At 44.6% G+C, this 27,203-nt stretch overlaps 1 protein-coding gene across 1 annotated transcript; it reads right to left on the bottom strand.

The window, feature by feature from the left end:
• Positions 1–5,225: 5,225 nt before the first annotated feature.
• Positions 5,226–26,222, bottom strand: TCAIM (T cell activation inhibitor, mitochondrial). Its single transcript, XM_056857533.1, has 11 exons — positions 26,165–26,222; positions 20,367–20,434; positions 18,999–19,134; positions 18,342–18,495; positions 16,477–16,729; positions 13,769–13,891; positions 12,075–12,172; positions 11,330–11,421; positions 8,035–8,267; positions 6,658–6,789; positions 5,226–5,463 (listed from the first exon to the last, which is right to left on the bottom strand). Exons 2-11 carry the CDS (start codon positions 20,393–20,395, stop codon positions 5,238–5,240), a joined length of 1,476 nt encoding a protein of 491 aa, XP_056713511.1. The 5' UTR covers positions 20,396–20,434; positions 26,165–26,222; the 3' UTR covers positions 5,226–5,237.
• Between the last annotated feature and the right edge of the window lie 981 nt (positions 26,223–27,203).

The raw sequence follows: 27,203 nt of genomic DNA, 5'->3' as shown, positions 1-27,203 counted from the left end.
GAATCTATTCTCAAAGTTCACCTCCCCCTCCTTTTCCCCTCCAAGCAGCTGACTGGCAGATTGTGGATTTTTTGAAAGGGCTCCTTATATACAAACCTGGCCGCTTTCTTGTATCCTCCAGAAGTACAAACACGCAAAGGAAGAGGAAATAGCCAAGTTCATCTGGACAAGGGACTCACCAATTCACTTAAACCCATTAAGAGACACTAAAGTGGGGGGGAAGTGGAATGGCGAGATTCACTACTTTATTAGCAATAATGTTAATATTTATAGGAATCTATAATGTTTATAGGAATCAAAGGCCAAAAGAACATAGGGAGCTGCCTAATGGCAGCTCCACCCCCTGGAACGCCCCCCCACGCCAGTGCCGCAAGTCTCCGCCGTGAACTGCGCCATGGGGAGACTGCGCCGGCGGAGGAGTGGCTCGCAGCTCCACGGCACTCAGGCACCGACAGAACTGCCCTCACCGCCAGTGTAAGTGCGTATAATCATGGTGCAAGACGCACTTACGCTGGCAGCAAGGCTCCAGAATGCTCTGTAAGTGGGTAAGAAAGTATGTATGCCTACTTTTTTAGGTGTTGATACCTGGCCCCTCCCCATGTGCTCGAGATGACTTGAAGCCTTCACGCCCAGCTAAAATGGAGACCCCAGACTTTACCATGGCTCTCTATCCCTGATTTTCAGCATTTTCTGCACTGGCATATTAAGATGCCTTCTACGGTTTCTCTCGCACGTGCCACACACTTTATTTAAAGCAAACTAGATTATGGGCAACCGCCTCTAGCTGCTGCTTAGCAACAAGCCACCAAGGATGCCTATCAATTCTCCATTTATAATAACCTGAGACAGACCTCATTTTTCCCCTTTTCCCCAAGAGAATTCCTCCCCCACCCCCCTCAGCTCTGTAATAAATGTGGCATGGCTTTGCATCCCAGTACGTGTCAGGAAAATACTGCCATGGAATAATTTTCATTGCTATTTGCCTAGAATTGCCTCCCCAGCTGGGCTGCTGTTGAAGGGCTTCTTTCCTGGTTTTAAACATGTTATAATTCATTGGGTTACTGCAGCCCGGAGAGTCTACTAAAAAAGAAAAGGTCTTAAAAGGGGCCTTGGGCAAACAGAAGGGCATTGCCTTTTTAAAAGCCAATACAAGTTATCCCTTTGAGTTAATGACAGGTTATAATGTAATCGAATGGACCCTCTGAGAACCCCCTTTAGCCCAAATTGTTATCAGTTCGGCCACAGTGGCAAACACACCTGTTTTGGGTTAAAATGCAAGGACTGGCTATCTGCTGCCCTCTAGTGGCCTGGATGCAGATAGATGTAAGACTGACCATGGTGACGTTCCTGAGAAACAAATCACTTCTAGAACTGCTTTTAGTGCCCAACCATTTCAGTGCACGATGCTCACTGGTATTCAGAAAATGGGGTGGGCAGCTTTGCTCTTTTCCTCTTGGGATGGAAGCACAACCTTCCTGAGGATTATGTTTCTCCCACGGCCGACCAAGGCATTGCGTTGGCCCTCACACCTTCAGGATTCTTTTGGAAAGTCTGCCCCCCCCCCCCCGCAGGCTAGTCTGGGGATAGCACAAAGGAGGGCTTGAGCCTACGCAGAACTAGTGGTGAAACTAGTTGAGACTTTTGAGCTCCTTCAACTTTTACATAAGTTTACACTATGTCTCCCTTTCTATCAGGGCAGCTGCACAATCAGTCTCATTTTATATGGATAACAATAGCAGCAGAGTTACACGTGCAAGTAAAAAACCCTCGAGGCCTATACACAGATCTCCTGCAATTACAACTGATCTCCAGCCGATAGAGATCAATTCACCTGGAGAAAGTGGCTGCTTTGGCCATTGGACTCTATGGCATTGAAGTCCTTCCCCTCCCCAAACCCTGCCCTCCCCAGGCTCCGCCCCAAAAACGTCCCGCCAGTGGCGAAGAGGGACCTGGCAACCCTACCTGTACACTTTGTTGACCTCATGCAAACTACTGGTCATGAGGCCTGCTGAACCCCATTTTGCACTCCAGGCACACAGCAAAACCAGAAAGTTTAATGGAACCCTTGGTATCTGTCACACTTTTATCCCACCCTTTCTTCAAGGAGCGCAGGGTGCTTGTGTTGTGCATACATTTCCTTCCCAGTCCATTCTCACAATCAGCCTCTCAGGTAGGTGATCTTGAGAAATAACAACTACTGGAGCAACGTCACCCAAGTTAAGCTTTAAGGCGTAGCAAAGATGTGAATCCAGCACTTAAAGTATTACCCATAGTTGGGGGCTGCATGCAACTTGGTGGGTCACACTGGGCCTGTTATAGACCACCAAAGCCCTTGTGCCTGGAAACACCTCCCCCCCCCCATTATAGAATAATAGAGTTGGAAGGGACCACCAGGGTCATCTAGTCCAACCCCCCTGCAGGAAATTCCAAACTACCTCCCCCCCACACACTCCAGTGACCCCTACTCCATGCCCAGAAGACGGCCGAGATGCCCTCCCTCTCACAATCTGCCTAAGGTCACAGAATTAGCATTGCTGACAGACGGCCATCTAGCCTCTGCTTAAAAACCTCCAGGGAAGGAGAGCTTACCACCTCCCAAGGAAGCCTGTTCCACTGAGGAATTGCTCTGACTGTTAGAAAGTTCTTCCTAATGTCTAGATGGAAACTCTTTTGATTTAATTTCAACCCGTTGGTTCTGGTCCGACCTTCTGGGGCAACAGAAAACAACTTGGCACCCTCCTCTATGTGACAGCCCTTTATTTTGTACTGAATGTTTGGCTGAATGGGCAGAGCTCTGGGTAGCCTAAAAGCTACCTCATGGTCCTGTGATACTGTGTGTGTGTAAAGTGCCACCAAGTCACAGCTGACTTACGGCAATCCAGTAGGGTTTTCAAGACAAGAGGCTAACAGAAGTGGTTTGCCATTGCCTTCCACTGCATGGTGACCCTGGTATTCCTTGGTGGTCTCCCACCCAAGTAGTAACCAGGAATGACTCTGCTTAGCTTCTGAGATCTGACATGATCAGGCTAGCCTGGGCCATCCAGGTCAGGGCCCTGTGATATTTTAGTTGGTCCTAATTAAAAAAAAAAATCACACAACTGTTTCTGTGGGGTTTTGTTAACAAACAAACCTGAGTTCTGGCAGCAAAATGTTACATTTCTAGTAGTTCTAAGGATTAAGTTTCTTGAAACCTACAGAACATAATAGCTGAAAGTTTGTAACATGCACGTGAAAATGATCATTTTATAAAATGATAGCGATCTTTTAGCCACTCTTAACCTATATTGCAATTAAAACTTTCAGGCAAAGTTAGTGTTCAAAATGATCAAAACTAAGAGCATTTTAAAAAAATGCTTATGTGATGTGAGGAAATATCATCCTGCACTATAATGAGTATTTGGTCAAAGCCCCATTTAAATCCCATGGAATCCGTGGGACAGGATGTAGAAATCGAAGGACCCCCCAGTTTCCCTGGTTTTTGAATGAAGCTGTGTGACTTTTAATAATGTATACATTTAATAAACAGACAGCTCATCCAGCATGTGCACCGGGTGATGTCGGTGCAGAATTTTAAATGACAATAGATTTATCTGTTAGCAAAATCTGACATTTTGCAAACACCGAGGAACCATAAGCAGCCACGCAGTCTTAGGACTCTATTTTATTTCTGAAAAACACAGATATCTCATCACGAACAGTTTTAAAAACCCTGACTACTAGACAACTGAGCTATCACACTACTAACAGCCAGCAGCAACACAACCGATACCCATCAGGAGCCATCCAGCGAGGGTCTGTGTGCCACCTATTGCCACTGAGTTCACGGGCATCAAAAGTACCCCACTGTTGGCAGCGACATGCAGATTTTTTTACCCATTTTGATAAACACAAATATTCCTGTAAACACTGAAGTTCAAAAAAAATTAATGTTTTTTTTAAGACACACGGCTATATTTTACAACGGGAACATCTGAGGCAGTAGGGTCCAATCATTTTTACAGTAAGCAGATTTACACCAACGCTTTCCCCCTTGCTTAGACATACTCAGGTACAGTACTGGAAGAAAGCATGCCACAATCCTCTCCATTCCTGCTTCATAGTAGCGAAATCATTAGATCATTATACCAACATACAGGTCAAATACAAGAAGGACACGTTGTCAATGAACTGAGGGATCTGACTATCTTAGATCACATAATCAGCCTGAGTTGGTCCCCATCTCATACATACAGTGGACAGGATAGACTGTAGGTCTGCCTTCCTGCTGTTGATATGGGAGTGCCATAGAGGGGGGAAAGGATGGGTGGAGGGCTCTTTTATAGACACTTTACACATTTCTGGTGGAGTTCTACAGCATTTGGCTATATACATGTATGAACGTGGCACACTGCAGCTGCAGTAACTTGCAAGGGGTCCCCCCCACCAGCGCACCTGTAGAGTGTCACAACCAGAGAATTTAAAAAAAGGGAACAGTTTGAAAATCCCATATGGAAGGGAAAGTGCAAGGTGCTTGAACGCTCTTTGCAAATTTATCTGAAAAGTTATGTGCAAAGTAGGTGATCTAAAGGATAAACGTTTAACATTAAATAAACCTTTAAGCTGTACAATAATTTTGTAAAATAAGTTATACTAAAGAATATTCTCTCATCATACTATATACATATATATATATACACACATATATATATACATATATATATATATATACACATACACACATATTTTATATGTGAATACGCAACTAGATCATTGGCACCACTTAATGGCCTCAAATTTGAGCTTTCCAGCTTTTACAGTCCTACCTTCTCTAGTGAGAAGGAAATTTGAGTCACAGGTAAGCTTCCGTCACTACTTTTAATTAACAGGCACACTTTCTTGTATATTAAAATCCATACAGGGAAGGTTCATGTTATAATTCACAATTTTATAATATATAAAACCCACATTTGTGCTTTTTAGAATTAATTCAAGTTTTCTATCACACCGTCTCCAACAAATTCTTTCGTTAATATCCTCATTCATTTCAGATTTTGTACAGAAACCATTTCATCTTTAAGACTGTGCATCCTTTTAACAAACTGCCTCGAAGAATAGATTGTTTGTACCTTTCTGAACAATAGAGAGTTAACGCTCCTTGGATAATACTGACATTAAAACACGCGTTTCAGTAATGTAATCTAAAATTCTTGTCAGTGTTCATCTTCTCTTACACAAATACAGAATTTTTGGTAGGTAGGTTAGTTTTTCCAGTTCCAGGGAATACAGAGGTCTCCATCCTGCAGCACCGAATAGAAGTGGGAAATGCAGAGACGCATGCCTTGCAGGAACGGCAGCGACTCTTTCAGCAGTCTGTTGCAAGAACGGATCATTTGCACGCTGGAAATACTGGGCTCCTTGTACAGCTGGTGAAGGGAAAATCTCTCTGTGGAAGCCTTGATCAGTTCCTTTTCAAGCACCATTAATCTGAAATCGCACCCCCCAAGTCATAAATAAAATGAAAAATTAGTTTATGTTTTGAACTCAGCCTTCTACTACACGCCTATCTTCTAGACCCTACCCCTTCTGCAAATTGCAAACCATCTATTTGAAGAAGAGTTGGTTTTTTATATGCTGATTTTCTCTACCACTTAAGGAAGAATCAAACTGACTTACAATCACCTTCCCTTCCCCTCTCCACAACAGAGAGGTAAGTGGGGCTGAGAAAGTGTGACTAGTCCAAGGTCACCCAGCTGGCTTCATGTGGAGGAATGGGGAAACAAATCCAGTTCACCAGATTAGCCTCTGCCGCTCATGTGGAGGAGTGGGGAATCAAACCTGGTTCTCCAGATCAGACTCCACCGCTCCAAACCACCGCTCTTAACCATTACACCCATGTTGGTGAGTGAATGCATAGGAACAGGTATACAAGGGTGTAGGGAACGGGGCAAAGGAGCATTTAAAGGACTTCATAGCAGGTTACCCCAGGTCGGACCAGAACCAACGGGGTGAAATTAAATCAAAGGTTTCCGTCTAGACATTAGGAAGAATTTTCTAACAGAGCGGTTCCTCAGTGGAACAGACTTCCTTGGGAGATGGTGAGCTCTCCTTCTCCGGAGGTTTTTAAGCAGAGGCTAGTTGGCCATCTGTCAGCAATGCTGATTCTATGACCTTAAGCAGTTGATGAGAGGGAGGGCATATTGGCCATCTTCTGGGCATGGAGTAAGGGGTCACTGGGTGTGTGTGTGGGGGAGGTCATTGTGAATTTCCTGCATTGTGCAGGGGGTTGGACTAGATGACCCTGAGGGTCCCTTCCAACTCTATGATTCTATGATTCTAGGTATATCTCTTTCCCCATGATCTGGGGCCAGCTCAAGTGCCATTTAATCCAAGCTGGGGTTGGGGTAGACTGGCACTGATGCAGGGTGGGGAATATTCCACTCATTCTTCCCTGCTTGGGGAGTGGGATGAAGTACTACACCACAACTGGGAACCCAGAGCAAGACGCTGACAAGCTATCAGGGTGCTGGGCGTGTTCCTCTAGAAACAGAGGAGGACGAGAGTTAACTTTTTTAGCTGAAGCTCACTTTTCACACTCCTCTTTGCAGAGTCGTTCTTGGGAAACCTCGTAAGAGGTTAAGGACGAGCACAGGACACAAGAGGAGCAGCATGTCTACTTACTCTTCCTTCCTTTCCATATTAGCCCTGGCTTCTTTGGATTTGGAGATGATAAACCATAGAAGAGTTGCTGGATCACAGACTGCCGGTATGATAAAGTGCCCAAGTTCATGTAGGCCTGGCGCATACCTGTCACTGTCATTCAGAGAGAGTAGGCGTGTGTTAGGAAAGCACAAAACCAGCTGATCTTAGTTCCTGAACTCAGATATGTTACATTAAGCTGTGTTCAACATACCGCAGGGGCGTAACCTTGAAAGATGTGTCTCCAGATACGTTAACAATTGCCTGCTTTGAGAAAGAGCAGCTATTTAAGTCTAACGCTGTCAAATAGTCAGCTGGCGCTTGCTGTGCTGATTGTATTTGTCCGGTAGTGAGATCTCCCCCAGCTTCCAGGCTGTTTCTGGGTAGAACTGAACCTACTGGTTCTGACCTTCAAAACTCTAAATGACTGGGTGGTACCTGAAGCACCACTTTCTGCCTTAGGAAACCGCCATCTCTGGAAGCCTCACTCAAGAAATCCACCTCCTTGAGAGGAAGATAAAGTTGTCTATTAGGGACAGGGGGTTTCCTGTTCTGGCCTCCACTGAGGTACCAGATTAAAACTATTCTCTCCCCCAAAGCCTTTATTGGGTATTAACTTTGGACTATCCAATTATTTATCCACTGCTTTGGTCTGGGGTTTTAATTATTTTAACTTGATTTTTTAAAAATATTTTGAGGTTTGCCAGCTTGAATATTTAGTTAACAGAAATATTTAGTTTAGTTAACAGAATATTTAGTTAACAGAAAGGCAGGGTATATTAAAACTAACTAACTAACTAACTGTGATTTGGAGAGCCCATTATATGCTGCAGAGTTTCTGTTTATCAACCTGCCTTGAATTTTGTTGTCTGAGAACAGTGGGCTCAACATTTATATGCAAATACTTGCATAACCAAATACTTGAATATCTTGGGTATCATGCTGTCAATGATTATCTTTTCTAGCAATGCAACATTTCTGCCACCCAAATGATCCCTAGTAAAAACAGCTTCTTGGGGCTATTAGAAACAACATTTCCCCCTTCCTACATGAACCATCTCCTCGTACACAAGCATCAAGTATTTCGGGGTAAACAGGGCACGTGCGATAATTTCTTCTGTGGCAGCCCTCACATCTCATGCTGTGTCATGCTGGAGAGAGACCCCCTGATCTCAGAGTGCTTCTCAGATATATGAAAGGCTGCTCTCGGAAAGGAGGGAGGTGAAAAGCACTTAGATACAAATGGAGCACCTCCTGTGGCATTGTGATAATGGGCAAAATAAATACCTGTAAAGCTCGGTCAACTGGTGTACAAATAAGGGGGGAGGATGAACACAGACTATTTTAGTAGTAACGCACCTTTCCAGAATCATTTGTAATCCACGCAGACTGCGAGGGTGAAATGGAAGCCTGCTATTGCGCACTCTGTTATAAAAGCCATCCAGGATACCGTAATACTCTTCCAGGGTGAACATCGGCTGCAGTTCTTCTATGTATGTTATTTGGATGCCTCCCAAAAGATGGCTTATCTGGTCCTCCAAGAGCAGCAGTTTCCTCTGGAGCGCAGAGTAACTTGGCAACCTCTCAAAAACCTGCACACACAAAAGATTTCCTTAAGCACACGGCAAAACTCCCACCCAAAGGCCCCTACTTGCTAAATTTTTTACAAATGATCTCAGCATTACGCTTGCAACAGAAAAGCTAATACAACAGCCCTTAAGGACAAACAATACATGCATCTCAATCATTCAAAATGTTCTTACCACCATCGAGTATTGTTCCAGAGTATTTAATGCAGGGGTCCCCAATCTTGTTGAGCTTGCGGGCACATCTGGAATTCTGTCATGGCACAGTGGGTGCAGGAACAAAATGGCTGCCACAAAAATGGCTGCCACGGGAGGTGCAGCCAGCCACAAAAGGATTGCCACAGCTTAACTTCAGTAACATAGTGCAGATCCTTGGTGCTGTGGCGGCAGCTGCTGCCAAAGCAACATTGTTAAAAATCTGCACAGCCAATCAAGTCTCCAATAGTTAACCAGAAGCCTTGCTGGGCAAAAGTCCTACCTGGACCCACCCACTCCCTAAAAAAACTTGGCAGGCACCAGAAGAGGTGTCAGGGGACGCCACAGTGCATATGGACACCGCATTGGGGACCCTTAATTTAATGCTTAACTGTTCAAGAGAGATGGGTGAACCCTGGCTTGGATCCCGCAGAAAAATCTCCTGTGATGGAAGGGGTTTCTGTCAGCACAGCAGGACTTTGCTTCTGTCCCTTCCCCTCTTCAAATCTTGCTCCCAATATTAATGAGCGGATGATTAGAGAAAGAAAAATTGCTCTCATATCTAAAACTTAACATTGAAGGAGAAGTAAAAAGGAAAAAGATTTATGGTCTGATAAGTTTATGGGACGATGAACTTTGTTTATAATGTCATAGAATGATAAAGTTAATTATGCTCTTTTTCCTTTTGTGTTTTTTTTTAAAAACTTTGAAATGATTGATTTTGTAGGTCTCTAAGGTGCTACTCCTCTGTTAGTCTCTTGCCATGAAAACCCCAAAAGGGGTTGCCATAAGTTGGCTGCGAATTGACAGCACTTTACACACACACAAGGTGCTGCTGGACCCAGATTTTGTTCTGCATGGCTACCCTCCTGAAATTCTCTTTAGTAGCTTTCTTTTATATTTGTTCTCCCTTTTCTTTTTTTCTTGTGAAAAATAAAAAAGTCCCTCAAACCGCTGGTCCTGGGAGACACCATTAGCAAAACGTTCCCTCCTGGATCCATTCCATTGTCTACACTATGGTTATAACTGCAAGCTGCATCTGCTCTTTCCCACAGCACTATCATTAGGGTACTAAGGGGTACTAATGAATACACAAACCATCATGTTAGCTAGAAGGATGGCACAGGGGTTGGTTCTCTCTTAGCAGTGCACACGAGGCTGGGAGCCAGCCACGGGACCACACGCCACCTCTTGGGAAGGGCTGTGGCTCAGTGGTAGAGCATCTGCTTGGCATGCAGAAGGTCCCAGATTCAATCCCCGGCATCTCCAGTTAAAAGGACTAGGCAAGTAGGTGATGTGAAAGACCTCTACCTGAGACCTTGGAGAGCCGCTGCCTGTCTGAGTAGACAACACTGACTTTGATGGACCAAGGGTCTGATTCAGCTGTCTTATGGCAGCTTCATGTGTATTCTGTTTAAAAGCAATGAGATTTTAATTCCAAATAAATGTGGTTAAGACTGACATTTCCATTCCATCCACATTAAGAGGACTGAATGAGCATTTCCTGTTTTAGGGGAGAGGCTGTGGCTCAGTGGTAGAGCATCTGCTTGGCATGCAGATGGTCCCAGGTTCAATCCTGGGCATCTCCAGTTAAAGGGATCTGGCTAGTAGGTGATGTGAAAGACCTCCACCTGAGACCCTGAAGAGCCACTGCTGGTCTGAGCAGCCAATACTGACTTTGATGGACCAAGGGCCTGATTCAGTATAAGGCAGCTTCATGTGTTCATGTGACTTTGCTGTTCTGCCTTCACTACACTTTATTTATTTTTCACATTTCTAACCTGTCCTCTCCGGCCACAGCCGGCTCAGGGTGGGTAACAACCATACAATAATTCATAATAACATCAGACAAACAGTATATAAAACGCTATAGCATAAAACCATTAAAATTAACAATTATCAATCAGAACAGAGATGGCGTACAGATTCTCAGTGTGCTGGTTGAGATGGCAGACAGTCACCCTCCAGATCCATACCAGAATAATAAATGGGAGGGGAAGGGGTAGGTAGGCCAGTAAAGATGACATCTGCAGCTGTCCTCTACTGTAGGTCTGGTGGGAAAGCTCTGTCTTACATGCCCTGTGGAACTCTTTAATATCCCGCAGTGCCCAGATGGTACTAGGCAGAGCATTCCACCAGGCCGGGGCCAGGGCTGAAAAAGCCCTGGCTCTTGTTGAGGACAGCATCATACTCCTAGGGCCAGGGACCACCAGCAAATTATCATCAGACGATCGTAATGTCCTTCGGGGTGGGGGTATACCAGGAGAGTTCAGGGATATATTGGCACATCCCTTAGCCATAGTTCCCGTTTTAATCAGACTTGAAACTACAGTTTAATGTGTTCAAGAGCTGGTTAAACAAGAACCTTGGTCAGTATTAACTGCGGTTATGGTGGCACAGATCAATATGTTTTGCGGAAGGAAGGTGCGGGTAGACTGAGCATGTGATCCTCTGGTCTATTCCTGATCTCTTAACTAAAGCTAAGAGGTAGCCAGCATAATGTATGCACTCTACTGTGATCGTATACTGTTTGATTCACAGCTAGAGAAAGTTATATAGGAACTCGAACCAAGACTTTATTGTCATTTTCTGTTTCATTATATTTTGGGTTTGGCACAGAAAGCCAGCGGAAAGAGAAGTTGCTCGTGAACAAACATACACAGTGCTGTAACTCCACTTTCCAGCAGCAAAGAGACACCGTAGAATTATATTTCAGAAATCAGTGTCAGGGTTTGCGTGCCCCATCCAGTTCAACAGCCCGTAGATGCCAACTTCTTCCAGTTCTCAAGGTTTCTCTTTTGCTCCACAGATATGTGAATACATGCCGAGTGTCACAGCAAAACCAACCAACTCTCAGAGATTCCAGTTCTTACTTTAGTCCAGTGGTGGTGAACATCCATCGTTCCTAGCATAACATAGCCCGTTGCGCTCATGCCCGATTGGTCAGTGAATATCAGTGTGCGTCCTGTTGGAAAGGAGATGAGGGATTTAAGTCACTGTCCATAGCCATTTCATTTGTAATTTCGCAAGAATGGAAGCCAGCCTAGGGATCCCCAAATGTTTATAGTGCATCTCCTGCTGGAAATGTAGCCTCTCAGTGTTCCCCTCCTTCCTGTGACTACATGCAAGAAAATTAGCTGAAACCAAAGTATTGTCAAGTAAGTGCTTGCAGTCGTCCAAAAATATCACATTTTAAAATGTTAGATTATTTATACCCCACTTTTCTCCCCAGTTGGGACCTGAAATGGCTTACAACATCGCTCTCCCCCTCCCCGTCCGTTTCATCCTCACAACAACCCTGTGAGGTTGGTGAGGCTGAGAAAGAGCAAGTGGCCCAAGGTCACCTAGCAAGCTTCTTTGACAGAGTGGGAATTTGAACCCAGGGCTCCAAGATCCTCGTCTGACACTTTAACTACTGGAGAGAAGGCAGCCTTGCAGGCGTCGGTGTTGTGCTTTCTAGCATTCTGAACTCTGCCTGGAAGGAAAGGAAGAAGATACGCCAGGTCTTGAGCAGTTTCAGGTCCTGAACTCTTATCTGATTAGAATCTTCTCTACAAAGAAGAGCCGAGGATGATTAAACTGAACAAAATGGCAGCAGAAAAAACAATGTCTATATACCTTTTGCATTCCTTAGAGCTTCTGGGCTCTGCTGAGCCAGCCGACTTAGACTGTGCAGCTGGCTGCACCGGTGAGCAATGCCCCAGCTCCTCTGCCATCTAAAACAAAAAACACAAGGAGGGACTCCCTAATCCCTCTGAACATTGAGCAGCGTCTTTGGGCACACAAGATGAAGACGGAGGGTTGGCTAAAGGCAGTTAACAGACTGCAGGCTGAAATTCTCGCAGATGTAATCTACAAATACCTCATGGGGGGCCAGTTCAAATGGAATTTTTAAAATAAATGTGTTTATAATAAATAATAGCCCTGACCTGGATGGCCCAGGCTAGCCTGATCTTGTCAGATCTCAGAAGCTAAGATAGCATTTGGCTGGGAGACCACCAAGGAATACCAGGGTTGCTGTGCAGAGGAAGGCACTGGCAAACCACCTCTGTTAGTCTCTTGCCATGAAAACCCCAAAAAGGGGTCGCCGTAAGTCGGCTGCGACTTGATGGCACTTTACACACACACACACATTAAATAATAAGTGGCACAATGGGACTGTGAAGAGGCAAGGAACAAAAAAGAAAACTGAACCGAAAAGGGCTGTGTATATGAGACACTTCCCTATGTTTGATTGTGAAAAGCATTCTTTATCATAAACACCATCATCTGAAGCCTCGGGCCATAACCCCACAGCTACAATCCTAGGCAGGCTTACTTGGGAGTAAGTCCCAGAGAACACCATGGCATTCCCAAGCAAACAGGCACAGTTGTTAAAGAACTGATACATTTTCCTAGCCAAGTTCATGCTAGGCAAGCTTATAATTAACCACCTAAACAGACGGGACTTGAGCAAAGGATGAAGAGTCCCTGGCCCTTCCCCGATCTCCATCCAGCACTAAGACTCTTGGGTAAAGCAAAAGGCATAGTCCAGCCTGTTTTTCAAAACCCAGACCCTCCAGCCCCAAAATGAGAAGCTACTTTTGGGATAAGGGAAAGAAGCAGTAATGCCTCCTCTTTTCCCCCAAGCAAGCTCTCATTTGTGTGTTTGGGAAAGGAAGTGGAATATATGGGCCTCTTCCCCACAATTCAGAGTGATCCAAATAGGATTTCCCCATCTTAAGTTTGTAATAGACATGTGGGGTAGATTAAGCGGAAAGATACTGACACCATTGTTCAAACCATCTTCCCAGTCCAGCACTCCAACTACAATTCCATAGTGGGTGCTATTTGAACTGAAATATGGGCTTTTATTTAAAATGGGGGGGGGGGTAATATTTAAAAACCAACACTGAGTTTATAGTCAGGTCCTGGTTGCAGTGTTTTGACTACTGCAACCCCTTACAAGCAATGTGATCGTGCAACTATTTCCCTAATAACATTACTGAGGGAAGCACCTGAAGCACGGAACTTCCAATTTGTTGCCTAATGCAGAGATCCTTAAAACGCTTGTGCTATGAACATTGCATACTCAGAGCGCATGCAGAGACCCATGGAAAAAACAGCAAGTCAAGCAAGAAACCCTTTTCAGTCAGAGGCTCCTGCCAAACATTACATATTTTTACTACATATGACGGCCTCAAGAGAACACAATTTTTTAGGTCCACGTGGAATATATTTGCCCATCTACTGCTGATTTTACTGCTCTGCCCGCCATGGGCCCTACATGCACATTTGCTTTTTCACCCAGTATTGTAAAGTTAATTTGTTACCTAATATCAGAGAGCTGCAGCTGACGGGAAAGTTCACCTTTCAAACGGTCCAGTTCTTTCCGGAGCGGCAAGCTATTCTTCAGCTTCTTTACTGCACTCTTTTCATTGTTATCTAACCAGGAACTGGAGAAAAGAGAAGATGGATCACCAAGACACTTTTAAAAGCAGCAACGCTGCATAATTCGATGAGAAGATTAAGTTCTTAAAACCTTGCTATGGAAGGGCTCAAACATATTAAAAATGGCAAGGAAGGAGCAGAAAATCAGCTGCCCTTCTGGAGTCAGGAAATAATAGCTACACAGTATAGAAACGTGAAACATTTCTGTCGTTTTTATTCTGATGTCCAGCTATAGTTTCTGTGGTTTGTAGCATTTTGTTTTTCTAGTGATTTCTGTATTCCATTTTGTACTGTGCTTCAAAGATATTTAGTTGTATGGAAAGGTGAGGCATGAACACACTTGCTTCCTCTGCTCTTGTTGTCTTTAATAGCAACCCAACATGCAGAAATAAAGCAGGCGAACCTTTTCCTATGATATTGTCGAAGGCTTTCACGGTCAGAGTTCATTGGTTCTTGTAGGTTATCTGGCGTGTGTAACCGTGGACTTGGTATTTTCTTTCCTGACGTTTCGCCAGCAGCTGTGGCAGGCATCTTCAGAGGAGTAACACTGAAGGACAGTGTCTCTCAGTGTCAAGTGTGTAGGAAGAGTAATATATAGTCAGAAAGGGGTTGGGTTGAGCTGAATCATTGTCCTGCAAAAAGTATCAAAGGTAATGTGCTAACCATTGTCCTGTAAGTATCAAGATAATGTGCTAATGAGGGGGTGGTATGTTAATATGGAACCATTGTATCCTGAAGTGATCTGTTAATGTGTGAAATCCAAAGTTATTACATTACCTTTGATACTTTGATAGCACATTACCTTTGATACTTTTTGCAGGGCAATGATTCAGCTCAACCCAACCCCTTTCTGACTATATATTACTCTTCCTACACACTTGACACTGAGAGACACTGTCCTTCAGTGTTACTCCTCTGAAGATGCCTGCCACAGCTGCTGGCGAAACGTCAGGAAAGAAAATACCAAGACCACGGTTACACAGCCCGGATAACCTTTTCCTATGACTTGAGTTTTTCATGTCATGTTTCTGTTTCGGTGTCTGACGTTTAAGCTGCTGCTGGGAACGCAGCTAATAAAAATAAGCGGCAACCTGCACCATGTTGCTATGCAGTTAACAAGGTGACGTCGCAATTTGCTGTTATGTACATGTGGCTATGTCTGATTTCAAAATGAATGGTGGACTTTCCTTATTTGTACAGGACATTTTATCCCTCCAAGGAGCCCGGGGTGTCCAACACCATTCTCTTCCCCTCTATTTTACCTTTACAACGGAGAGGGAGAGTGTCTGGCCCAGCGTCACCCAGCAAGTTCCGTGGCATGGTGGGGATTTCCACTTGGGCCTCCGGGTTCCTAGTCTAGCCCTTTAACTGCTACGCCCCTCCGGACTGAGATACTCTGTTTCAAAGCAAGATGCAATCTGAACCTTTCCCAGAATGATCCTCCATGTCATCTGTCAGTGCTAGAAAATCACTACTTCTTTGTTTCCCACACTTCTGTTTCAATATTTGAATGACTGTCCCATTCCCTATGCTCCTGTGTGCACCAACTACGATCATCAGGCAGCCGTCTGTTGGCTCTCTCACCACTTGGGGTGGCCTGCCTGACATGAACCAGAGCCTTTTCCACCATGGCTCTGGCTCTGTGGGATGGTCTCCCTGATGGGGTGAGGCCTCCCCTCCTTGGAGATCTTCAGGGGGAACTGCAAGGCCTGCCTGTTTTCCAGGGCTTTTGAGGGTGTTTAAATGGCAGGTATCGCATGTGTGTGTGTGTGTGTGTGTTGGGGGGGAGATTTGGGGTTTGCTATTTTAATTTTAACTGAAAATGTTTTTTACTCTTATTGTAAGGTGCCTTGAATTACGACGAAAGGGGGGGATATAAATGTTTTGATAAATAAGCATCTTAAAGCCTGTTGAGGACCCAGATAACTTTCCCCCTGTCCTTTTCTTTTGATCTTCTTGCTCAGAAGCCAAAGGCAGGAAGGAACATTGTATGATGAATCTTTTGATACACATTTTTGGGAACTGGCATATTGTTTTATTAAGTTGCAGAGCCCAGCCAGCTAAACGTCCAAATCTGTGGTTTAAGCTGAATACTCTCCCACTTTCCCTTTACGTGGCCCCTGTATGTTTCAAAGGGTTTCCAACAAACACTATCTTGCTCCCGTTTGAATCAGAAGTTATTCTATTGTGCAGCTGGACTCATTGTATAGCAGAGACTATGCGGTAGGAACTACGTTTCTGCAGTTGAGCATACAAAGTTAGCAAGAAGCTAGGTGGTTAAAAACAAATAGATGGAAAAAGGAAGATTAAAAGAAACACAAGATGAATATTGCCTCTCTGTGTAGGCCAATTTCCCTTCCTTCCTTTCAATTGTTGCTCTTGATCTCTGGATTAAGGAGAAATGTACTGAATTCTAATGATATTGGGGTGGGCAAGGTTTATTAAATACCTATACTCTTTCTTTCTCAGCAAATAAATCCTAACTTAACCGTTTTCAGAATTAATGACAAATTAAAGTCTTACAGGTTTTTTTCAATGGTAAGTCAAACACACAAAATACTAAACATTTGCTAAATCAAAAAACAGATACCTCAGAGTTGTTTCCATCCTCTGAGCCTGCTCGAGCTCTTCCTCAGGGTCCTTGAACCCAGTAAAAGAGTAATAAGTCTTGTCCCATTTGATAGGCCTTTGGAACGCTCTCGGTGCTCCCCGGTTAGAGAGAGTCCCCACATTGCCATATAAGCTCTGGACGTGCTCAGTAGATAAGCTACAGGAGTTCAGGATGTCCAATACTGTGCTTAGCAGGTCCTTGGTTTGCAAAGTAAAACTGACGGTTCGAAAACCTGCAATGCACAATCCCCAGAACAAAGCAATAGTCAATGGAGCACATTTATGTTGTTTTTATGCTTGGTTAACAACCGGCGCAAACCACAGCTACTGATTAATCTCCTGGTGAACTTCAGCCACTAAGTTCAGGGACGGACTGGCCTTAACTTACCAGGAAAACTCCTGGTTTGCTTCTGGCAGCCAGGAGTAAGCTAAACCAAGTGGTCCCAGTGGTGTTAGTAGTGCTGCAGGGGCTCAAACACAGCAACAAGGACAATGGGTGAAGGCTCAGCATCTAAGCCCGCACTGCAGGGGGCACTGAGCTCAGCATGCTCCTGGGCTGTTTTAGAGAATGGATAAGAACAAGTTGGGAACCTACAAGGACCCACATATCATTGTCCCCCCCAATATTTCCTTTTTTGCTTCCCTGCAAGCCCCCAGAGCCTCTCCTCATCTCCTGCTTCTGCCTTTCCTTCCCACCCACAAAGCAGCTTACCTTTTATCTGTCCTCCCCATCTTCTGATATATTTATTATTTACTTACTTCATTTATACCACTTTCTCCACAATGGAGACCAAAGCAGCTTACGTCATTCTACTCTCCTCCATTTTATCCTCACAACAGCCCTGTGAGGTAAGTTGGCTAAGGAGTATGTGACTGGGCCAAAGTCACGCAGTGAATTTCCACAGCAGGGTGGGGATTTGAACCTGGGTCTCCCAAATCCTAGCCTGAAACTCTAACCACTACACCACACTGGCTATTGTGGGGTGGCTGCTGTTGAGCTGCAGTGAGATGAGCCATGGAACCCACATAGTATCAAATCACCCGCTGGTTGCAGCTGGCCCTGAAGAGTCTCCCTCAAAGGCCAAAACAGCCCTGGAAAGGGCCGTCCCCATGCCTTTTATTGACAGAAACAAAGGCTGGTGATATTGTTGTGGTTGCCTAGAAACAGCCACTGAGGGTTTCTTAATGCTATAGGTGCTGCTTGTATTATTTGGGGGGTTGATTCCTCAGTGTATTTTTTAATTTCAGATTTTTCTGGAAACCTGGGGCATTTTTCAAATTTGCAGAACCATGTCTGTTCACATCTCCAGTTTCTGGACTCAAATATCCACAACTTTGACCATGTTGTGATTTAGAGATATTGATATGTCTTCAGTTTAAAAGATCAGATCTTTTTTTCACAATTAAACATGCAAATATTTTCTGCAATAGCACTTCACTAGAGAAAACATGTCAAATAGAAGACATAATGTAATATTTTACACTTTCCGACGAAGAATACCCCAAAAGCATCTTTTGAACTCAAAGGCTGTATGAATATTCCAAGTCCATACTTTTAATTTTTCTAACAAAGCTCAATTAAGTCTACATGAGAGCAGTACTGAAGTTTTATGCACTGTACCATAGAAAAAAGGAGAAAAATAACATTATACAAACTAACTAAGCTTATCATTAATTCTAATTCAGACGACAACTTGTTTTTATAAGAGGAGTCTTGATCATGGTTCAGTGCCTACTGACTTTCATGGCTATCTAATAATCTCTGTAAGTGACTTATAGCACAAAAGTTATTAAAGGGTCTTGTACAATTTAAATTCATAAAAGGGAAAAAATAAAAAAAACTACCTGAAGCCCCAAATGGTTCTTGGACATTGGGAGAGTTTTGCTCTCTCTCTCGTACATAAAAAGTGAGTTGGGTTGGTTTAAAAGAATGGAAGCCTGGCTTCTGGAGATTCTCCAAATACCCATTTAACCTCTTCAAAGAATTTTCATTGACTTCCTGAAAATAAACCACCAAACAAAGAAATTACTTAGATGTGAACATCATGTATGTTAAAGAAAGTATACCACAGGGTAACAGTGCTTGTCCACAACAAGTTTGCTTCATAGTACATTAACATGTGAGCATCTACTTTGTCTAAACAAAATTTTCCTCGGTTACATCTTGTCATTGTTGTTTGGCCCATCCTACTGTACAGGATAGGTACCTGATGCAATGGAGACAGAATTTAAATTAAATCACTTGCCTTATCTCTGTGACAACAACAAAAGTATTACCTCCAGAAAACACTTTCCATATTAATTTCTTTGCCATATAAACCCAGTGTGTTACCAAGAATTCTGGGGGAGGTCCCAAGCACACACAGTTCATATAAGGAGCTGAGGCTAGGCCTGATGGAACTCACTGTGACCTTATGTGATCACAGAATACCCCAGAAAACATATACAACACACCCCTCTAATCTTCATACTGGTCACACCATAAGGAAAAAGTGTTTTTACCCTCTCTCTTGGATGTTGGCCAAAGAAGTCTGGATGCACAGCAAAATAGAATGGCCGCAGGGCATTGACAGCATCAGCCCCTGATAAAGGTCTCACCTGGATAAAAGGCCACAAAGGTAGTTTCTCAAGAGACAACCTGAGTAAATAAGAACATTGTTAAGCAACTCGGCTACTTCAACAAACAATAAATTCAAGGCCATAGTCAGGGTTTATGAGAGCCAGTGTGGTGTAGTGGTTAAAATGACGAATTAGGATCTGGGAAACCCAGGTTTGAATCCCCTCTCTGCCATGGAAACTTGCTGGGTGACCTTGGGATAGTCACAAACTCTCAGTCTTGACACTGCAAATATTTGGATGGGAGACCTCCAAGGAATACCAGGGGTGTGACATGGAGGCGGGCAATGGCAAACCATCTCTGAACATCTCTTCCCTTGAAAACCCTATGAGGTCATCATAAGTCAGCTGTGACTTGATGGCAAAATAAAAAAGGTCAGGGTTGGACCAGTGTAGTGATAGTCTCAGTGGCTTGGGAGACACATTTGGCTCTGACATGCCACCTGTGGCTCTTCTGAGCACTGTCCCTAATGTGGCACCCACTCTGTGTATCAGGAAAGTGGGCAAAGGCCCTTGTCTTCACCTTACCCATTAGCCATAGTGGAGACCTCTTGGACTTTATACTACCTTTCCTGACATGTGGTATACAATCTAGCTGAGCCTCTAGTATTGAGGACTTGAGTAGCACCAAGCCTCTTCTAGAGATTAAATCCTCCTAACTGTTCCTTTCAACTTCCTTTTTACCAGGTTTCTCATTTTAGAGAAGTTCCCTCTTTTAAAGGCAAAGGTAATTGTGTGAGATTCCCCAGGCACTTTCCCAAGTACATATAAATTAAATTTGATACCACTGTGGTCACTGTTGCCAAATGGCTCAACCACATCCACATTAACAAATACAAAGGTAGGCAAATCATAATATATCAGATGCATAATTTAAAACAAAATTACAGATTCATATCAATAATTAGGTGGCTGTAGTTCCCCCACTCCAGAATAGAACAATATCGTTGATCTGGTTCTATCTCACATGAGAAACATAATTAGTACAGAAGCATCATGATTATCTGTCAAGTTAATGTAAGAAAACAGTTTCAGTGTTCTCCTTGAAGACCTGTTTAAACTTACACAATAAAGAGGAGAAAAAAAATCAGTTGTGAGAAAACATTTCCATCTGGCCCTCAAATAGTATTTCTAATTTACATTATTAATTGACTAAATCAGAAGAACAACATTTATAATATCCCAGAACTGAAGTCACCTTATACAAGTAAATATTCAGGGTTTTTTTTAAATTGAGGAATACTTTCATCTTACCTCCTCACCCTCCCCCAATGGTAAAACATCTCAGTGCTTAATCTTGCTTCCAAACTGTCACTAAAATTCTAAAAGAAAAAAAAGCTATTAGTGTATTTCATTATGTATGTATTTTTAAAATAATGCTTATACTTAAACAAAATGTAGTTCCATACAATTATAACGTAAACTTGACATGAACAGAATGCAAGCAGTTTCCAGTCTAATCCATTTCACTATGGATCAATGCAGTGACCTGGAAGGCCCGGGCCACCCCGATCTCATCAGATCTTTTTTTTAAACATATTTTGTTATAAATTTTATAAAACAAACAAAACATAACAAACATACAAGTGGCACAGGGATATCAGTAGGCTATTAGATGATCAGTAATTGGCAGGTTCATACGGGAGTAGGTGATCCTTCAAATACTCTGGTCCCAGATCATGCAACCACTTTCCGCTGAGCATGGAAGTGAATTGGTAGCCATGTGAAATACGTGCTCTATTGGTTCTTGTAGGTTATCCGGGCTGTGTAACCGTGGTCTTGGTATTTTCCTTCCTGACGTTTCGTCAGCAGCTGTGGCAGGCATCTTCAGAGGAGTAACATTGAAGGACAGTGTCTCTCAGTGTCAAGTGTGTAGGAAGAGTAATATATAGTCAGAAGGGGGTTGGGTTGTAGGATAACCTACAAGAACCAATGAACTCTGACCGTGAAAGCCTTCGACAATATGTGCTCTATTGTTTATAGTAATCTTCTGCTGCATTTTGAACTAGCTGAAGCTTCCAAACTGTCCTCAAAATGTACCTCCATGTAGACCAAATTGCAGTAGTCTATCTTGGATGGGTAACTGTGGCTAAATCACCTCTCTCACGGATGGGTTGCAACTGGTGAACCAAATGAATCTGGACAAAGGTGGGATGCGCCACACAGATCTGAGCCTCTCAGTTGTAAAGGCAGATTTAATACCATCCCCCTGTCAACTATGAACAAGCTATTTCAAGGAGAGAGCAATGCTGTCTAGCAGAAACTCACCCCGCCATCCCTGATTTAATATAAAACCAACCTCCATCTAATCTGGATTGGCCTGCAGTTCACTAGCCCTGACCCAGCCCATTACCACCCACCCCCATGCACCTACCTAGAACACCTACCTAGAACACCTACCCCCATGCACCTACCTAGAACACCTATCTGATGATGCTGAAAATATACAGATATCTATCACAGCAGCACTAACAGGGTTTCTGGAAAGTAATTGGGAGTCTTCCAGGGTAAAGCTTCATGTACTGTAGGAATCTGAAAAATCAGTTTGAACATGGAAGGGCAGAAAAAAACAAGCTAAGGACAATGACAGCTCTGCTCTTTCTGAACTTCTGCCTTCTTCACACAGTCACCCTCACACAGGGAGGACCAGTTGCTCAGTAGAGCACATGCTTTGCATTCAGAAGGTCACGATTTCCATTGCTGGCATCTTCAGTTAAAGGCTCTCATAACAGGTGTGGGAAAGACCATTTTCTGTCGGACACCCTGGAGAGCTATTACCAGTGAGAGTAAGCACTACTGAACTTGCATATATTAAAGAGGAAAAGAGTTATAAATATCTGAAAAACATTCAGATACTAACACAAGTTGGACCTCTGCATTAATCAGAAAAGTATTGTATTATCTTGTGAGACTATCCTTCAAATGAAGGCAGTGTTATTTCTTAAAGCGCCATAATGTTTGGGAAAAAACTCAAAATTCTTCATTTAAACTCCGCTTTTCTCTGCCATGGAAGGACCTAAATAAGCTTACATTGTTCTCTTCTCCTCCATTTTATCCACACAACAATACTGTGAGGTAGGTTAGGTTGAGAGGATGACTGGCCCAAGGTCATCCAGCAATCTTCCAGGGCAGACACACTAACTACATTTATGTTGCATTTTAATATTGAAAGTTTTGAATGAGAAAAAGAAGTAAAGAAAATTCCCATGGACAGATTCCCAGAGGCATAGGCAATGTTTTAAAAACCAGCTTTACTCTCTGGTTTTATATCTTAAGAGTGACCTCCTGTTGGTATTAGCCATGATCAATACTGTCTCAGTGTAACCTTTTAGGTGTCAGCCAGGGCATCCATTCGGGCCCCGGATAAGCATATGTTTAGTATCAAAGCCACTTCCTTTCCCGTGGGAAGTTGAGGAATCGGTGTGAAGACCGGAGGCAGCGATCTCCACTTCAAAGTAAGCCTTCCAATGGTAAAACTGCTATCTGCTCTCGAGGTGACAAATACTCTTCCTTTGATGCAACTTACCCTTTCATGTCCTACCAATGATGTAACCAAATGTATTGTATGTTCCCTATAAAGATGCCCTGTATTCCCCATACCTGCATTCTGTCCTTAAGTTTGTTAGACCTACTGACCCGTTAGCTTTTCTTAATAAATCTTTAAACTCTCTGCAATGTCTGGAGTAAAATTTATTGCTAAGACGCAATGGGGTACTGAAGTCTGACAGTAGGTCAGAATCTCCAAGCCTTCTTTTTTGTTTTTGTGTTTAGGAAATAGTTAGTATTAGTATGTCTATGCGATCCACGCACTCGCTCCTCACGGGGGAAGAAATCCTGATTGATTTTGGTCAGAAGGCAGCGACCCCCGAGCAGCGCCCGTCCAGGCTTACCGGGATGCCAACGTGGACCTCCTTGCGCACGCAAGCAGAGCAGCGACAGAGAGTCGGGGCCAACGAACGGGCGGCGTCGGACCCTGGCGGCGGATTCTACTGGGGGTCACTAACCGCTCAGTACGGTGAAGGGGGGAACGAAACCGAGGGGCCGTGCCTACAGAATAGTTGGACGAGCCCTCGCTCACCCGCTCCCCGGTCACCCCAGTTGTCGTCGCCTCGGAGGAAGTTGACCTGCTTCGCGGCCAGAACCAGATGTTGGTTCTACAGAATCAGGACCTGCAGACACGAATGGATGCACTGCAGAGGGACTTGGGTACTGTTCTGGGGGAAGTGAGAGAGCTCAGACCCCCAGCGGGCTCTCTGGCCGCCGCGGAAACACCCGTCAGTAGAGAGGCACCCTCGCCCAGGCGACCTACCGCCAGAGATCTGAAGGTGTCCTTCGACGGATCCAGCACTCAGCTACCCCACTTTCTACTCCAAGTGTCCGGGTTCATGAAGGATCAAGGGGAAACCTTTCCTTCGGAGGAGGCCCGGGTCAGATACATGATCAGCCTACTGGAGAGGGAAGCGGTAGAATGGGCAGTAACGGCAGTCGAAACTATGCCTAGGGCCTTGAAATCCCTGATGGAATTTATGTCTGCGTTGCGCCGTCGTTTTGAGGATCCCCACAGTGGGGAAAAGGCTAAGATTGCCATGCGTCATTTGAAGCAAGGAACCCGCTTCGTAAGTGGGTACGCTCAGGACTTCCAATCCCTATCCTGTAAGATAAGGGAATGGAGCCACTAAGGTCCAAGTCTGACATTAGGGCAGCCAAATGAATTTGTGTTGGAGTGAGGGAATGTAACTCTGCAACCTGGGCCCTTTAAAACAGAGAAGGCATAATATTCTATATCCTCAGAACATGTCATGTGCAACAGTCCCTCTTCCAATAGCTCCAAGAAAGTATTTATATGCCTACTTCACCAAAGGCATTCATAATGAGAGCCTATCTAGAGATCACCTGCATAGGATTGCACTGGCAGTGAAGATGTGGCTGACCCAGATCTCCCAAGTCTGATGCTTCTGACCACAGCCGTTAGTAGAATAAACTCTCAACAAGTTCCATTTTAACCACTGTAAACAAACTATGAAAAGTTTTCTCAGCTGAACTGGTAAGTACTATAGGATAACATGACCGAAGCAGATTTTTTTACAGCTTCCCAAGGACAAGATTTTAAACCCCTTACAAAGACATTCCATAAACTTTGCCAAATCCTTTTTACTAACTGTAGTTTCCCATGATGCAATAACCACCTCACTGGCCAACCTGTGGCAGAGCTACTCTCAAATGCTCAGTGAATAGACTAAGCAACTTCATTTAATCTGGATATGTTTGAGAGACAGAGAGAAACCTTGTCCTTTAATAATCAAGGACACCAATGCGAACACCAATGTTTTACTGACTACCATACAAACCCAACCTCCCTAAACTTTAAAAGTTTGCTATGGCTCAAAACAGAAGAGTGGGGGAAGCAAGAGGCCAGAATCAGACCATGTTTGCAAACTTGGACAGCTCAAAATGCTCCCTTTATGCAATCAGCAGATCACACTATAAGCAAGTGACAAGCCACCTTCTGAAGACTGTACTGGGCATGACAGACAGATGGTCAAGAAACTGCAGGCACAGAACAAAGCCAGTCAGCCCCTTGTGAAAAAGGGACCTTAAGGGAACCTTAAATTAGCCCCTCTGACTTGGCAAGGTGCAGTGGCACGTACTGAGCTGCCGGGCAACAAGTTACAGTTTAACAGAGCAGCAGCCATTTACAACAGCACAAGGCCATCCCATTAAAAGACCAGACTGGTGCCTATTCATTTGGACCTTTTACATGTCAATCATCATTACACAAGTATTTCCAAGACAATAACAACATGCTGCCTGTTCCTAAGCATCCGGCAATATTTTCACAGGGAATTAACTGTTTACTTCTTCCCCAAAACACCCAGTTCTTCAACTACAACTCAGCATCTCTGTGTGTAAATACTGCTGTTTGTGACCCACTAGTTACTGAACAGTCCCACCCTAATCATGCTTCCACAGAAATAAGTTAATGCAACGTCAGTTGGGTTTACTTTTAAGTAAGCATGCATACAAATGCAGGTTAAAAATAGACTTTAAAACTCTTTTCTGTTAAGGCTCCTGCAACAAAAATATGAAAAGCCATATGACTTAGATTCCAGGAATAGTTGTGTTACCAGTTGCAGTAAAGATAAACAGGACTCCAGTGGCATTTTAAAACTAACACAATTTCTTCCAGCATAAACTCGGCTGAGTCACAGCTCACTTCATCAGATATGTGAAGAGCTCATCTATTAAACAGATTTACACTCAACGTTAGCAAAACAGCAACAAAACTATCGACAACTGGAAAGTGTGCATGTGTGGAAGGTGTCACAAGAAGAGGCCTGTTTAAAACAATAGCCAGATGACAGTTTCGGTCAAATACATGGTGTCTTTTCAAAACCTACCTCTTCTGCCTCTGAGAAATGCCTGTCCTCCCGTTAGTGATTTAAGAGATATTTGGGGAGGGGCTGTGGCTCAGTGGTAGAGCCTCTACTTGGCATGTAGAAGGTCCCAGGTTCAATCTCCGGCATTTCCAGTTAAAGAGACTAGGCAGGTGGGTGATGTGAAAGACCCCTGCCGGTCTGAGTAGACCACACTGACTTTGATGGACCAAGGGTCTGATTCAGTAGAAGGCATGTGTGCCCGCGAGCGCTTCACCTATCTGATGAAGTGAGCTGTGTGCCTGTTTCTTGCAAAGGCCTAAGTGACAAAAAATACTAGTTGCCGTTATACTTTCTGTGTAGAGCAAGCCCCTAAAGAAGAGTAGGGAGAATGCCCTTGTGCTTTTCCAAGGCTGACTTTAGAGACGCCTTCAAATCAAAACACACTCATCTCACTCCGCCCCCCCCTCCCCCAAAGCAGATGAATCCCCTCCATTCTGGTTTCTAGAGGCAAATCAAACCCAGCCTCCCCCCTCCCCCACCGGGGCTCACACACACTTTGAGACACTTTCAACGCCTCCCTCCCCGGAGCACCCCAGCCTCGCATGTCACTCTCCCCCCCGTCACGCCAACCGGGAAACCACCCCCTCGCAGCAGCGCCCCGAAAAGCAAACCGACCTCCGCTGCCGACCGGCTGCCGTTGCTTGAGGGGTCTCGCCCCCCATCGCCTCGCACGGGAAGGGCGGCCAGGTGACACGGCCCCCCCACACACACACACAGGAGCACCTGAGCCGCAGGAGGTTCGCCGTGGGCGGAGTCGGTGTCGTCACGGCTCCGCCTACCCCCTGACGTCACGGCAGATGGCCTGCACGCGGAGCCGAAGGTCGCGCGCCCGCCTCAGTCCGCTGCCCTTGAAGCAGGCGGTGCCAAAGCGAAGAGCCGCCCGGCGCGCGAGGGCTTCGTCGTCTTCTCTCGCGCTGCGGCGCATGCGCGGCGGGAAAGGCACGCCAGTTGGCCCCAACGGCTTTCTGAAGGCGCGGCCGGGCAGGCTGCCTGATCACGGACAGCTTCGACCGCGCTTTAGGATAGTACAGGGAATGAGCCTCTAGCCCTAGCGTGGTGTTGTGGTTACGAACGGCGGACTCTGATCTGGAGAACGGGGTTCGATTCCCCGCTCCTCCACATGAGCGGCGGAGGCTAATCTGGTGAACTGGAGTTGTTTCCCCACTCCTACACAAGCTCTCTCAGTAGGGTTGCCAGGTCCCTCTTCTCAACCGGCGGGAGATTTTGGGGGCGGAGCCTGAAGAGGGCTTGGGGAGGGGAGGGACTTCAATGCCATAGAGTCCAATTGCCAAAGCAGCCATTTTTCTCCAGGTGATCTGATCTCTATCGGCTGGAGATCAGTTGAATTAGCAGATCTCCTGCTACTACCTGGCAGTTTGAGAAAATAATAGTACAAGGCTCTCAAAATGCTTGCAAGAACATGTATTGACAAGTACAAAAGTGCAAGTTTGAACGTGTGTCAACCCTCTCTCTCAGCCCGACCTACCTCACAGGGTGTCTGTTGTGGGGAGGGGAAGGGAAGGTGATTGTAAGCTGATTGGATTCTGTCTTAAGTGGTAGAGAAAAAGTCGGCATATAAAAACCAACTCTTCTTATGTGACAGCGGTGCTGCCTACCTCTACATTCGAGCCACACTGCCTTCCCTCTTCATCTG

Source organism: Euleptes europaea, chromosome 11 (assembly GCF_029931775.1).
Source record: "Euleptes europaea isolate rEulEur1 chromosome 11, rEulEur1.hap1, whole genome shotgun sequence".
Taxonomy (NCBI): Eukaryota; Metazoa; Chordata; class Lepidosauria; order Squamata; family Sphaerodactylidae; genus Euleptes; species Euleptes europaea.
Note: the sequence above shows the minus strand (reverse complement) of the source record. Positions and strands in the feature narration are given on the sequence as shown.